This window comes from Eulemur rufifrons, chromosome 17 (assembly GCF_041146395.1).
Source record: "Eulemur rufifrons isolate Redbay chromosome 17, OSU_ERuf_1, whole genome shotgun sequence".
NCBI classification, from domain to species: Eukaryota; Metazoa; Chordata; class Mammalia; order Primates; family Lemuridae; genus Eulemur; species Eulemur rufifrons.
Window position 1 is genome coordinate 58,703,872 of NC_090999.1, and position 16,163 is coordinate 58,720,034.

At 31.9% G+C, this 16,163-nt stretch overlaps 2 protein-coding genes across 3 annotated transcripts in view; one reads left to right on the forward strand and one right to left on the reverse strand.

The window, feature by feature from the left end:
* RASA1 (RAS p21 protein activator 1) overlaps nucleotides 1-16,163 on the forward strand; it is a 91,176-nt gene that overhangs the window by 66,885 nt on the left and 8,128 nt on the right. For both annotated transcript variants that reach the window (XM_069491971.1, XM_069491972.1), the window contains exons 12-20: nucleotides 3,515-3,602; nucleotides 5,943-6,020; nucleotides 7,985-8,142; nucleotides 8,641-8,717; nucleotides 9,881-10,053; nucleotides 10,380-10,539; nucleotides 11,424-11,566; nucleotides 12,771-12,886; nucleotides 13,622-13,708. In XM_069491971.1, the coding sequence (XP_069348072.1) occupies nucleotides 3,515-3,602; nucleotides 5,943-6,020; nucleotides 7,985-8,142; nucleotides 8,641-8,717; nucleotides 9,881-10,053; nucleotides 10,380-10,539; nucleotides 11,424-11,566; nucleotides 12,771-12,886; nucleotides 13,622-13,708 (1,080 nt within the window). The remainder of the gene's footprint in view (nucleotides 1-3,514; nucleotides 3,603-5,942; nucleotides 6,021-7,984; nucleotides 8,143-8,640; nucleotides 8,718-9,880; nucleotides 10,054-10,379; nucleotides 10,540-11,423; nucleotides 11,567-12,770; nucleotides 12,887-13,621; nucleotides 13,709-16,163) is intronic.
* The window catches only part of CCNH (cyclin H), a 35,792-nt gene continuing 29,571 nt past the window's right edge, over nucleotides 9,943-16,163 (reverse strand). Inside the window, exon 11 of the mRNA XM_069491973.1 lies at nucleotides 9,943-10,006. The gene's annotated coding sequence lies outside the window, so the exon portion shown is untranslated. The remainder of the gene's footprint in view (nucleotides 10,007-16,163) is intronic.

The window sequence follows — 16,163 nt, forward strand, 5'->3', positions numbered from 1 at the left end:
GCTGAAGTATGTTAGCTGTCTAAAAGAAGAGTTTTGTTAAAAGTTTATAATCTACAAAAAAATTTATTTATTTATTTATTTTTTTTTTTTGGTGAATGATTCTCACCCAGCAGATATTTTGAAGAAAGGGTAAACTTCTTCAAAAATTATATGTACAATACAAAAAGATATTAATATGTTCTGACAGTTTATGGATTTAAGGAAGAAATTCAACCTTGGAAAAGTGAGGTTAAAAATGATTTACTAGTGATACTTATAATTTGAATAATATGAGCATTAAACAATATCTGTAGGTTTGAGGAAAAGCTTTAGCATTATTTTGATGTGAACATTTTTACAAGAACAAGTACAGATTGTTGAAAAATCTGCACAATCAAAAAGAAACTCCACATTTCACTTGACAGTTAAAGAAAAAGAACTGCTAGAGTTAAAGGAGGGTTAGATCCTTTAAGTATAATTTAAAGATACTGAATTATTCTGATTCTTGTTAATATCAAGAAAGGAGTTCTGTCAGGTGGTGAGGAAAGCAATAAGTATACCATTTACTGTACGGTTGTAGCTTGCTTGCTGTGCAGAGTTTCTTGTTGAAGGTGACTTTCAAGAATTTGAAGACTTTTTAAAATGTCTTAGTCATGAATTGTATCTAATAATACCAAGTCTGAAACCTGATATGAAAAAGTTATGTCTATGAGACTAAGTCTCTCATTTAAAAACACAGATTTTTTTTTTTAAAGTATTTCAGTTTACCACCAACTATTTTTTAATGTGTGCCTTACTGTGCAATAGTTGGGAAGCACTAAGTGAGAAAGACTGAATGCTAGGGAGAACAGCATCAGGAAAATGTATCTCAAGGAAATAAGAAGACATCTCCTCTACCACATAATAAGACAAGTGAAAATAGGTTGATATCAAATTATGTGTCATTAGATAATGCAAATACCAGAGCACAAAATGGGAAATTATAGATGAATGCTATTATCTTTTTAAAAAATTGTTATCAAATATATGGCAAGCATTGAACACTTTCATGCTTATGTAAGGCACAGAACTTAATATACACTGACCTTTAGCATTTAGATGAAATCTAATGGTAAAGATAATGGCAGCTTTCTGCAATAGGTGAGTGGCTGAAGAATGTTAGCACTGCCAGCATGCCTGTTTTCCTGCATGGCTCTAGCTGTGCAGCTGTGCAAGATTTCCAGATTATTTTCAGTATTAACAGGTTGCTAAGCACTCTATTTCTTTGTGTTAAACTTCTGACTTTTTAATACTGCTTTACTTTAAATATTAACAATTTCAGAAGCATAAGTGGAAAGATATGTCAGTGGCACAAAGTTATTTTAGTAAATATGTGGTAATTTTTATAGCTTTATCTTTTTATAGGCTGTGTATTTCACAGTGGCAATATTTGTTGCTTTATCTTTATTTATGAAGAATGTTTTGGATGTTAAATTTCAGATTTGCAGTTATTTTCTTTCACAATTTTAAAGATAGTTTTCTCCTTTCCAAGTTGTTTCTTTTAAAGGAAATATATCTTTTTTTTCTCTTAGAGATAATGTCCCACTCATCTTTCTCTAGATGCTTTGAGATTTTTCCTTATCTTAAATTTCCATCAGTAAAACTAACATGTGCCTAACATAAAGTTTTAAAAAAATTTAGTCTAATGTTTATAGAGCTTCTTCAACCTGAGACCTCATCCTCATCTCTTTGGTCAGTTTTAAAAAGCTCTTGGTTAGTATCTCTGTAAAGTTATTCTGCCAATCTCTTGGATTCCTGTTAAACATGTTGTACCTTATCACCATATCTTATGTGTCTATTATAAAATTTTCTGTGTTTTTCATCATTTTTTCTCTGTGCTTCAAGCTAGATATTTTCTTCTGATCTTTCAGTTCACTAATCTACTCTTCTGCAGTTAAATATACTTGTGGAGGTCTTAATTTTATTTATTACGTTTTTCAATTTAGAATTTCTATTTTTTTTTTAGACCAAGCTTTCTGGCAAAACTCTTGTTACCTATTTTCTGGCAAAACATTTCAATTCTAGTTTTTTTAAAGTCTTACTTATCCTCCATGCCTGGATTATATGTATGTCTTTCTCTGTTGTCTGTTTTTTCTTCTTGGCTTTCAGTCATTGGATCCTGATTCCTGTAATGTCTGTTTATTTTTGACTGGTAAACACTGTGTATGAAAAACAACAGAAGGTATGGTTAATGTTATTTACTCCAGAAAGGATTGTTCTCACAACAGATGGAGTAGGGGTAGTTCATCTTAATCTACTCAGGGATCAAGTGGAGTTTGGGTTTCAGCATTGTGAAGGCTGTTCTATTTCTGGTTTGCATTTTTTGTGAAGACATAGTCCTTCAGGGTTCTCAACCGAAAGCCTTTTCTCTGAAAGCCCTGAACTCCATTTTACTCTCCCAGCACTGCTGGATTTGCTGGTTAGCTTTTTAGCCTTTTAGCTGCTGCTTTCTGTTTAGCATCTCAGCTTGTTGTCCTCCCTACATAGCTTAGGAATTGGCAAATTCCTTGAAATTTAAAAGTAGTGGAGAATGTCAGGCTTACTGCAGTATGATCTTGGCTCCATGAGTCTTAGCTGTTTTGTTTGTTCTCCAGTGCCCTCAAACAGCTGTTTTTTGTTTTGTGTTTTACATTATATCCAGCAGGAGGGTTAGTCTGATATAAGCAACTTTCAAGATTGTAAGTTTTCAATTTACATTTTCCACTATTACTTTTATGTTCTCAAAGCATGAAAAGATGGTTTTTATCTTTAACAATTGTTAAACTTGTACTCTGGGTGTTTTGCTATAGCTTCCTAACATTATAAAGTATAAGATATAATTTTTGTTTAAAGCAGAAAATAGAAATAACATTTATTTTGAGTTCCAAAAATATGCAGGCCCTTACTATTTTATAAACCTTTTCAAGTCAAGTTGGAAAGACAGCATATCTCCAAAAATGATATATATTACTACCTAATATTGTACTTAAGGGTCAAATGATTTCTAACAGAGCATACAAAAGGAGGACAAGAACTAACGTGTACACAACTGTTACCTTCATTTTAACTTCAGAACATACATATGAGATGATGTTTCCATTTTAATGGATGACAAAAGACAATCAGTTTGTAAAAAATTTGAAAATATAAAATCACAATCTCCTTAGAGGTAATTACTAAGAACATTTTTGGTGTAAGGACATTTCTAGTCTTTTCCCAATATGTATAAAAATTTTTAGTGTAGCTATGTGTAATTCTAACAATTCAGCTTCAATTTCTTTGTATCTTTTTTTTTGTAATATCTTATAAAATTAATTGACACAGTATTTTTTTTAAATTTACATGTAGCTGACTTTTTCTTAGTAATGATCTGGAACAAAAGAATATTATTTCTCTAGATTAAGAATTATAATTTTATATAAATTATGCAATTATATATAGTGATATTTTAAAAGTTGGTGTAAATGTTTCAATATCTTTTGTTAAGCTTAATAACTTTTTTGTTTATCTTTTGAAGGCCAAACTGTTTTCAGATAGTAGTTCAGCACTTTAGTGAAGAACATTACATCTTTTACTTTGCAGGAGAAACTCCAGAACAAGCAGAGGTAAGAACACTGTTTCTTAAACTACTGTAAACCTTTACGTTAGCCCATGTTTCTTACTAACTAGAATAGAAACTATTGTATTTAAGATAAAGTGATAAAAAGGATGCTTGAAATCTAATCATCTTTTTATTTTAAGGATTGAGAAGTTTCATGTGTAGAATTTTTTCTTTCTTTTTTTTTTTAAAGAAATGCAGAAACAAACACAGTGAAGGGTTATTAGGAATAAAAACTCCATTTTAAGTTGACCTTTAAAAACTATATGAGATGTTGAGTCCAACTGAGAATGCTCATTTGAAATCTTTCATAAAGGTTGTAGATATTCTCAGTACAATCAAAGGTAAGCTAGGTTAGTTTTGCTAACAAGCATTATTCTTCTTCACTGGTTAAACTCCATGTCTGAAAATAAAAGTTTAGTTAACAAAAGGAAAAATATTTTAGGACTCTTCTATATATTCTCTTAAATCTAGATACAATGTCTACCTTAATACTTGCCATTGATACACGTGATATGCCCTTCTTGTAAGTTTTATTAAATTTTAAGTAATTCTGTGAAGAAATAATGTTTTTAAAAAATATTTTGCTTTCTTTAAACCACAGTATTTCTAGGGTGTTTAGTTGTATTTTGAACAAATACTGCCATATTTCTGCTTATACTCTTGAAGGAACTTAAAGGTGGTAAAGAGGTGAAAGTGGCTTTGTTGGAAATAGAACATAATTTGCCAACCCTAGATATGAGACAGATGCTTTTAAAATTGTTGTTCCTAGTATGGGCCCCTAACTCATAAATTATCAAACTATTAGATTCATAGAATAAATTTGATGAATGAGCTATTGTTTTATGGCTTATAACTGAATGTTATATTTCACATCTTTATACAATTTCTCAACTCATTTTACATATAATGCACATAAAACTTTGTACCCTTGATTTTTAAATGAGAAAAGCATACATTTTTTTTAAATATTAGAAATTGAGTTAGAAATAGAAATTTAAATTTCAGTGTCCTATCTTCTAGTTATTTTACCATGTTTCTTCTTTTTGAATAAACATGTGTCATATACTTTGATGGCACTTCAGTTTTGTTTTGCAAGCCTCACTTAGAACCTTTTCTTATATTTATGCGTACTCTTTCCATATTCTACATTTCTAGTTTTCATCAATTTTGGTGGGTGTGGGGGTCCCTGGTTATTCTCTTCTATTTCTAAAAGCTATGGTAATTGATTTGGTTTTAATTTGCTCTACTTTAAAGATATGCTCTAAACACTGACAATTCAGATTCACTGAAATAGACAACAAACTGAAGACATAAATTAGCTTTCCTGAAACATGTGAATCAAAGCGAATATTTAGATTTATTTTTAATAAACCTAAATTGTTCTCTCCAGAGCACTAGATATTTAAATATCAAAAATATATAGCCAGGCCGGGCGCGGTGGCTCATGCCTGTAATCCTAGCACTCTGGGAGGCCGAGGTGGGCGGATCGTTTGAGCTCAGGAGTTCGAGACCAGCCTGAGCAAGAGCGAGACCCCATCTCTACTAAAAATAGAAAGAAATTATATGGACAGCTAAAAATATGTATAGAAAAAAATTAGCTGGGCATGGTGGCGCATGCCTGTAGTCCCAGCTACTCGGGAGGCTGAGACAGGAGGATCGCTTGAGCTCAGGAGTTTGAGGTTACTGTGAGCTAGGCTGACGCCACGGCACTCACTCTAGCCTGGGCAACAGAGTGAGACTCTGTCTCAAAAAAAAAAAAAAAAAAAAAATATATATATATATAGCTGCATTTAACTTGAATTATTAGGCTGTAATGATTTTTTAAATCTAATGTCATTTGAAAGGCTTAAAATAACTAAAATCCCCTTATACTTTTCTACCTATGTCATGGTCTAAGATAAAGATTAGAATGCTTGTCATCAAATCAGTCCTCATCTTATCAGTTGGTTTTGTAATCAGCCCTTCCTCTTCCCCCAAAATATATCAAGGTAAATTCTGACATAGCTTGCCAAGTATAGCAACTTACATATACATGGACATTTTCCCCCAAGGGTAGTATTTGTTTGGGAGACGATTTCTTTAATGTAAATTTCATTTTTTGGCTAACTAATGGCCACTCATTGATATATGTAATATTAACTTAGAGATTCTACCTAAATTCAGATATTAACAGAACTATATAATTATTTTGGTTGTTTTACTTTATTGGGGCACAAATATACTCCAAGAATGGAAATGGCAGTCCAGAGAAGGAAAGAACTAGTCAATTTGAAGAAAACAAATTGATGATTGGAAACCAAATAAACTAGGGTGTATTTTTGAAATGGTGTGTTATTTTTTGTAGGACTGGATGAAAGGTCTGCAGGCATTTTGCAATTTACGGAAGAGTAGTCCAGGGACATCCAATAAACGCCTTCGTCAGGTGAAACTTAATTTACTTTGATTTATACTTGTCATATTTTGCTCTATCACTTTGCTCTCTATCTTTTTTTATTTCTATCTCAACTATTTTGGGCAAAATTTCTTAAGAGAGGTTAATCTATTCAGGCATTTTAAAGCCATGCTGCCCACTTGTGCTTTAGTAGCAGGAAAGAGTTTTTTTTTTTTATAAAGAGAATGTTCTTTATATACTTTCTGGTTCTTAGCCCAGATACCAACTTTTGAATACATAGGAAGGATTATTTATTCCTCCCACTTAAAATAACAATACCAAAACAACAACAGCAGAAACAATTCTGTTGTGTACTTTTTTTCCCTTCAGAAAATTATTGTGGCATATTTTAAAAAAAACAAAACATTTAAAAGATTATTTGACTTGTAGTATTAATCCCAGTAAACATTTGAAACCTACTGTATAGCTCTTAGGTAATATTCAGTCTTATTTGAAACCTTAACATGCCCTATACTTTCCTTTGTGGAAAGTTAATCTAGGCTTTCTCTTTTTTTGTCCATATAAGAGTAACTTTATAACCTTCATTTCTTGGCTTTTTTTTTTTTTCTTTATAGTAATCCCTAGGTAATTGGAGGAAGTTGGGCAAATTTTGACATTCTTGGGGTTTTGAGGAAAACTTAGTATTTATTGACTGAAGTGACTACTGTTTGATTCATGGGAATATCCAGTAAGCTCAGTGAATTTAACATATTGTTCTCTTGACAGTGGATAAATGGTTAATATAATAGTTCCTGTAGCCAAATGTGTGGCCCTTCCCCAAAGGCATTAATTATACACATAATCACTACATGTCTTCAAAACAGCATAACATTTTGTAAGCTATAGAAAGTTAGATTGAATTTTTGCAGGTTTCAGACCAAGTTTCTTATGAAAAACTTATAGCCATGAAATAATCCTTTGTAGGTATAATATAATCATAGCTAACTTCTCTTGAGCCCCTTATGTGTCACTTGGCAGTGAGATTTAATGCTTCACGTGTACAGTTGGCCGTCCCTATTTGCAGGTTTCACATCAGTGGATTCAACCAACTGTGGATTGAAAATATTCAGGAAAAAAAACAACAATACAGCAATAAAAATATATTAAAAAACACAGCATAACAACTATTTATGTAGCATTTACATTGTACTAGGTATTTTAAGTATATAATCTAGAGATGATTTAAAGTATACTAGAGGATGTGCATAGATTATATGCAAATACTGTGCCATTTGAAGGGACTTAAGCATCTGCAGATTTTTATCATGTGCTAGAACCAATCCCCCATTGATACTGAAGGATGACGGTATTGTTTCTAATCCTTACAACAACCTGCAGTGTAGACTTTATATTTATATATGAGAAAGATGAGGCTTAGAGGGACTGACTTGTCCAAGGCCACACAAGTAGCAGGTGTCAAGTGAAAAAGAGGACCTGATACTAGAAGGTAGATAGTCTTAAGTTCTGGCATCAAAACTGACAAATAACTTAGCTTCTTTAGATTTGTGTCCTTTTCTGTAAAATGAGAAGGTAGAGTCAGTGGTTCAAAAATAGTTTCAGCTTTGGAATTCTTTTTTATAGAAATACAATCTCAGCATTAATAACATATGGGATTTTGACTTGGGTAGCAACAGCTGTTTACTTGAGAATTCTCTTCTCAATTTCATTTTCTCTGCATTATTATTTTATGGTAGAAAAGGTGTATTTCATTATTTCTGCAAGAATATAAGAGGAGAAATAACTTGTAAAATAAAATTGCATTTTCTTTAAGTGGGAAGAATTATTTTAAATTCTTGGATGTTTTAAGTATGTCACATAAAAGGGAAAAATATACCAAAGCCCATATTTTCTAAAAAGGTAAAAATAAAGTCACTATTTTTGGGTTTTTATTTGCTTTTGAAATCTAATAATACATGAAATCTGGGGTAATAATTTTTGTTTTGTTTTGTTTTTAGGTTAGCAGCCTTGTTTTACATATTGAAGAAGCACATAAACTCCCAGTAAAACATTTTACTAATCCATATTGTAACATCTACCTGAATAGTGTCCAAGTAGCAAAAACTCATGCAAGGGAAGGGCAAAACCCAGTATGGTCAGAAGAGTTTGTCTTTGAGTAAGTCTTATTTTATCATTACATTAAATAATTTTCTTTTACCATATTGCATTTTCTTTCCTTTTTTTTTTTGGTCTCTGTTATCTAAATTGTCAGAACAAAGTACCAAGTCCAGATGTTTTAATTTTTTTTGTTATATTTGTTCACCTTTATTAGTAAAGTACAACTAGGTTTTTTACCTAGTTATTAATATGAATTAGTATTACTGAGAAGTCCAAAAAACATTCACTAACCTACACATATAAGATTGTTTACTTGAGTTTCCAGGAATTATTTGAATTATTGGTAGTTTAGGTTAAAGGTGGTAGAGAAAATGTATAATTTGCTTGTCTGTATTCTTGTGTACCAAATAATAAAATTTGTTGTGAATCTAGTTTTAAATCTAGCACACTCAAATTCTTTAGCAGAAATAGGGGGCTTATTTGATACTAGAACTAAAGGAATCAAGTAGTTTGATGCCAGAACATTTGTTAATTCTTTTTCTCCTTGCTCCTTTAGTGATCTTCCTCCTGACATCAATAGATTTGAAATAACTCTTAGTAATAAAACAAAGAAAAGCAAAGATCCTGATATCTGTAAGTTGATACAGAAACTCTTTCTAAAGCAGAAAAAGCATGTTCTATATACTTTTAAAATTCATAATGAAATGCACTCCTAAAATGGAAATTGAAAAATAAAACAGAAGGCCAAGTAGTATAATCTCCTTCTAAAAGTATTTGAGAAAGAATGTATCTAGGAAAGACAAAGGCCAAAATGTTTAATTAACTGTAAACTTAAGACCCTAAGATTAAAATACATACCTATCCAACCTCCTTTTCTCCATGAATAGGAAGAACAAGAAGATGGTAACAGTGTGGGGCTTCTCCCATCCCTTCTTTCTATCAATACTTACAGTGTTTTCCTATTTCTTAGTAGAAAAGAATTTGATTTAAAAATTTTCCTTAAATGTGAATATGTTATTTATTCGCTTCAGGTAGTCAAAGGCTCCCAGTTCTTGTTCTCAGCACCACACCTCTTTCCAGCCTGTTGCTAAAACAGTTGGCAGTGGGGTTTAGCAACATCAGGGTGAATTAGGTTAATACCGTCTTAAAACTCAAGCTTAGCAAAGGAAGTGATATGTATTAACAGATAGATCAAAGCTTGAATTTTTCTCTATAAAACGTTTATTCTGTCATTTCTGTACTATTTAAGTGCTTAACATTTTTAAATGGTTCTCCATTACTTTTCTGATAAAATCCAAACTCTGTAGTAATGACACAGAAGGAAGGCCATACCTTCTTATTTGAACTGCTCCTTTTCTTTTTTCACTACCTTTATTCTTAGATATACCTCCAGATCCTGTTAAAGTCAGCTCAGGGGTTACCTGTTTGGAATGGATTATTAACCTCCCCAGGATGAATTAGATATTTCTCCGTACTCTAATAGCATTAACCACTGTTAAAGCACTTACTTACTGCACTGTACCATAATTGATTTCTTGCCTTCTTGACTAGACTGACTTCCATGCAAGTCAGAGACCACGTCCTAATCATCTATCACCCTCCCTCAAGAGTCTAACACATAGTAGGCATTCAGTAAATGAGTGAATAAGCACTTAAGTATTAAATGTGTGATGTTCCTGAAAACTCCTGTAATAAAAAGCATTTAACACTATAGAGAAGACTGAACATCAAGAAAATTTACTTGCATGACTAATAGTGTTATCTTTAGACAATAATCATTTGTTTTTCTTTCCAAGTATTTATGCGCTGCCAGTTGAGCCGGTTACAGAAGGGGCATGCAACTGATGAATGGTTTCTGCTCAGCTCCCATATACCATTAAAAGGTATTGAACCAGGATCCCTGCGTGTTCGAGCGCGGTATTCTATGGAAAAAATCATGCCAGAAGAAGAGTACAGTGAATTTAAAGAGGTATTAAGTTATTTACCAGTCTAATTATTTTTGTTGGCATTATTAACAGAAACATTTAACATTTAACCCATTAAGTTAAATATAGTAATTTCATAGCTTAGTGGTACACAGATAGCTAGAGAAGGTTAAAATCATATTAGTATGATTTTGGTTTTAAGAGACTAGAAATATGTAGGCTACAAAATCATTCTATTTTTAATAAATTTATTCAATGAGACATATTTCTGAACTTAAGAACTTGTAAAAGAACATATTTCCTGTTAGTGTCACTGAGAATGCTTAATACTATGTACTCTAAACAGTCTTTTTTTAAATGTCATTTTTAGCTTATACTGCAAAAGGAGCTTCATGTAGTCTATGCTTTATCACATGTATGTGGACAAGACCGAACACTACTGGCTAGCATCCTACTGAGGATTTTTCTTCACGAAAAGCTTGAATCATTGTTGTTATGTACACTAAATGACAGAGAAATAAGTATGGAAGGTATGGTATGGATGTGTTAGTGTGATACTTTAAAAAACAGGGTTAATACTGAGATTTTATATATGAAGTATATATAGACTCTATCTCTGAATATATGAAGTTGTTAAATCGTACTGCAAAGTAAGTTATTCTGTTTTTCCTTCATTAAAAACTGCAGTTAGGATGCCAGTTTTGATTCTTATACTGGTTACTATGGGGAGCTAGTATTTTTAATACAGGTTTCTTTCATCACAGATTAGTACTAGACACCGTAAGAAAGCCCATAGTGTTTCATTATCAAGAATAGTGGGTATACTTACCATATTCTTTTGTTTAATTTTTACCAATTCATTGGACAGAAGATGGGTGGCCAGCTGCATTTTAATTCTAGATTCTGTAGACAGCTAGTTCCCTGGCTACTGGACACATAGATTATCTTTTCTGACAATATTTGAGTTTCATTATTTTACTGAACTCAATAGCCTTGTTTTAGGCTAATAAATTAATTTATACTGTGACTTATGTTATATTCTTATTTGGAAATAAACTCACATTTTTCAAAACCATGGGATCAGTGGGCAGCAAAGCTGGTTTCTGGTCCTTGTTTTGTCAATAACCAGATAATTGATCTTAAGTCATATAACCATTCCAAACCTTCATTTTTTTCATATGAACATGGTAGTGTTAATCCCTTCTCCTATTTATGATCTAATGACGTTATACATATGAAAGTCTTTTACTGAGTTAAGTCTTTAGAAAAATAGGATGTTGTTATCAATACTTCAATGCTGCGTGGAAAAGTACATTTAAGTGGCTATAACTATTGAGGAAAAATGAATTCACTCCCAATTTGGTCATATTAGTACAGTCCTTTACAAATAGTCTTTTCTAACACATTTCTATAGATGAAGCCACTACCCTATTTCGAGCCACAACACTTGCAAGCACCTTGATGGAGCAGTATATGAAAGCCACTGCTACACAATTTGTGCATCATGCTTTGAAAGATTCTATTTTAAAGATAATGGAAAGCAAGCAGTCTTGTGAGGTAAGAACTTAATGTTTTAAGTATTTCAGCAAAGAGCATATTTTAATAGGTAATACTTTTATAGCTAATTACGTTTTTAAGGGAAACATAACTTTCTAAAATTATTCAGAGCAGTATACCTTCTGTAATATATTTATAAAAATGTTTTACCAAATAGACTTTTAAAAAGACGAACTTTATTTTGGGATTAGAAGCCATCAAGCTGCACCAGAAATTCATGAAAGTACTTTGTCGTTTCTCCTGCTGTACTAACGATAAAGTATACATTATTTTCAGAAAGTGTGCATAACATAAATTGAAGTCTTTGCTAGTGATTTTTATGTACCCTGTGTCATAACATCTAGGTTTGTCCTTGAAGGGTTTTTGGGGTAGAGAGGGGAATTATGAGATAACTTCCACAAAATCAAATAAAAACATCTTTTTAGGATTAAGGTTTCAGTGTAAATTCAAAATAAATCAGTTAAGATAGTGGAACCTCACTTATATGACTACTCTCTCCTTTTATTTTGATCTAGAGCAACTACAAAGAAGGATATTACATTATTTAGGTCTGATATAAAGTCACTGAAATAAGGACTTGTTTTTGATAATGTACACTGGGAGCTGTCAAATGTTAATTGTGCACTGAGTTGTCAATTCTTACTAATAACTTAAAGAGAAAAAATTAATGATTTAGTGTTGGAAATCTAAGGTAACTAACCATGAAGGATGACACAAACACAGCAAGTTTGTAGGGAGTCTCTAGACTTTGGAGATAGGCTAGTGAATTCACTTTTATAGATAAATCTACTCCACTGATACTAGATCAGAACTCTCAGATTTCAGGGGTTACTGGCAAAGTTTTGAGAAAGGTTTGTGATTCTGTCTAAGCCGTTTGATATTTTTATTAGCTATTAAAGATGTCTTATCTCATTCAGAAAAGCCTTTTGTTTTAATCAGCTTTTTCCCTTAATAGAATTGAATAATCACTGCTTGCTCTTCAGTTGGGTAATAGGGAATGAATGGTAACAAACCCATCAGAAAGAGTTCCATAGAGCAAATTACTTAAAAATTCTCTTTTATACAAAGAAAAAAAAAAAAAAGACTGATATACATTGAAAAATGGGAAAATAGAACCTTGAAAACTATAACTGCTTGTTTACCTTGATTCATTTGCATTTATCATTGCCAAGATGCATTTACATTGACTTATTCCTTCTCTTAGTTAAGTCCATCAAAGTTAGAAAAAAATGAAGACGTGAACACTAATTTAGCACACCTATTGAACATACTTTCAGAGCTTGTGGAGAAAATATTCATGGCTTCAGAAATACTTCCACCGTAAGTGGTGAAATTTTCATTTGACAAGATATGCATTTGTGTTTTGAACAATTTCTATTTCAAGAACATGTGAAAACCTATTATCCTGGTATTATTATACCGTGAGAAAGTTATTGTTTGTCCTTATAAGATAAAGTGTGTTTAAAGAAAAGGAGTGACTTAAACCACAGTGAAATATTTGCATTAATAAAACAATCCATATTTTTATATAAGCCAATGTCTAGTTTATGTAGTAGCTTAGAGAATGAATAGAGGCTTTTAGTCCCAGATTTGAGGAGATCACTAAAGACATCTTGTCTGTCCATTTAGTCTATACTTGAATTTCTTATTCCAAATGTATAGCAGATAATCACTCAGCATCCTCCAGTGTTTCAGGTAGAAGTTAATTTAAGTCAAAATCTTTGTCCCCAGAACTTGTATCTAGTTCCTCTGTGTTCTCATTTCAATACTTGTTTCATACTTCTCATTAACATAGAAGTAGTCTAAAAATGGTAAAGTTTGTTCCCAAGTAGATGTCAAGAAGCTGACTTAATAAATTGATGATAAACTTACTGGATTAAGTTTTTCTTACCCCCTGCTAAATGTCTCTCTCATTCCTTCTGGCAAAATACTTTTTGGGGAGAAAAGGTCAATTGCATTAAATATGGCATATTTGGGTAAATTAAGCTTTGGGCTGCTATGAGATCAGTATTTTCACTTGCTTTCTGTATTGAGATAATTATGTTATTTTGGCAGGACACTGAGGTATATTTATGGGTGTTTACAGAAATCTGTTCAGCACAAGTGGCCTACAAACACCACCATGAGAACAAGAGTTGTTAGGTAAGGCTTATCAATTCATTCGTTACATCACTGTATGTATCACAAATGAGATAGGCAAGTGGATAACTGAATATTTGAAGAATAACAATATACAATTCAGAGCTTTTTTTCGTAGAATATTTTCTGAGTTCAGGTAGCTCCTAAACTTCAACTACTTTTTTTTAGGAGTTATTATGAGATACTTAGCTACCTTCTGCATTTTTTAAAAACATGACCATTCATGTATAGTCAATTATTAGGGATTTAAAAAAAATCTTACAGGATAAGGTTAAAACTTACATAACCAACAAAATATGTAGCTAACTTCACACACACACTCACAGACATATATACATACAAACACATACCGTAGAGAGAGGGGAGAGGTATTGATTTGGTGCTGAAAGGGAAGAGCAATAATGGAACTGTTTAGATTTCAATTAATTGGTTTGTAATACAGTCTGTGCTTCCAGGCTAGTCTCCAACCAGAACCTCCAGTTCTGAAGCTGTGTTTCAATCTGCTCATTGTACAATAATAAGGAAGAACTGCTTTGGCAAATGATGGAATTTGGGAACTTATATAGAACTTCATTATCATTATTTTAACTTATTTTTCCAAAGAGGAATCAGATCTGGAGAGGTTAGGTTGTTTGCCTACAGTTATACAGAAAGGTAGTGGCTAAGGCAGAACTAAAGCAAACTTACTTTTTTTTTTTTTTGCCCTTTTGAAATCATGAATAATATTCTTAACACTATTGCAGGTTAAACACACCCCAACCAATTCAAGGCCACTGGAAGTTTTGTGCAAAAGCTTCAGAGATTACAGCAGTTTTCTAATAATACTATACAGAATATATAGTGCCAGTCATGTTATATTTCCCCCTCCAAAAAGGCAACTAATGACACCAGTATCACAAAATAGTTTTGAAAATATCTTGATCCTGCCTCCAACCTAAATTTTGTCTAGGGCCTTCTATTTTTTTTTTTTTTTTTTTGGCAGATAAAATCTCTCGGTTTGTTATGATATGACATAAATAATATTTAAGAATTATAGCTTCTGTATTTCTTGGGTTTAGTGGTGATTGGGAGGAACGGAAAAGAATTGTAAGCATAATATTTCAGCACAGGTATGTGTGGGAGGTACATTAAAACTGTTCTATAAGTTTAAAACAAGTATAATTTTTAAGCAAACACAACAGGAAATTCTGCTATGTAGTTTATTTGCTGCAACAGGGTAGATTTGTCCCTAGTAAGCTTTTAAATGTATAGGTAACTATTTATCCCTCTCAAATTTAAAATAACCTGAAAACTCACAAAGTAAATTTGTATACCGAAATTCTTATGTGGTTCAATGTTGCCAGGTTAGGTTTCAGGTTCACAGACCTACTTAAGTATCAAAATGTTTTCAAATAAAATTTATGCAAGATTCCTCATAAATTAATTTGAGAAGTCCAAATTTACAGACAAAAAAAAACTGTTATATGATTGCTATAAATACTGTTTGGGAAGTAAGATTCATTTTCTAAGACTCCAAAAATTAGCAGACTGGCACATGTTCAAAGGGAAATGCTGAGAAGTTGGGTTGTCCATTCTGACAGAGAACAGAGACTGTGCCTGTTTAATCTCAAGAAGGAATTTTATCAACAACTTTGGGAATAATGCTTTTCTTTACATGCAAGTATAGTGTGGATTTCTCTTATAATGAAATTAGAAGGAAATTATCTACATGACAGCATATACTCTCTGAAGGAAGCGAAGTAGGAATATCTGTGTAAGCTTGCATTTTTACATTACTACCTTGTTCCCAAAATAAAAATTAGCAGGTAAAAATCATATATGACAGCTATTGTTATGCCATGTGCTTATATATTGATTTTTGCCTTTGCTATGGTTATTTTCGTATTTGAATTTTTTTACTTTAGAATTCCTAATGTCTTACCTTAAAAGCTTTCAGCATTCTATTGTATACATTTATCAAAAAGTCAGTTTTTCTCTATTGCAATGGATTCTTATTTTTATATGACTCGTCAACAAAATCAATACAACCAACTTGATTTATCACAGACTTTAAATAAATGAGAGAAATGAGCAAATGGAAGTTTTGGAACCTTACAGAACTGTTCATCTTTAAAGGATTTATTTATTTGTACTCCTAAAGTATTTCAGACATGCTTAGGGCTCCTAAATACACTGCTTTCTCTAGGTGTGAAATGCACTGCCAGCCTGGAATAAAATAAAAACCAAAGCAGTAAATACTACAGTTAAACTTAACATCTTCCCAAACTTAATCTAAATTTGGGAAAAGTAATATATTCAAGAAGCAGGTATATATGTTCTTAAAATACAATACTTTGGCTTATAGTTTTCTTAAAACTTTCTGTGTTTGGGCTTATCTACACTAGTTCAGAGTAAAGTTTAAAAAAAATGTTTTTATATATTATTTTAATGTGACACATATGTAGTAGTTTTCTAAAAA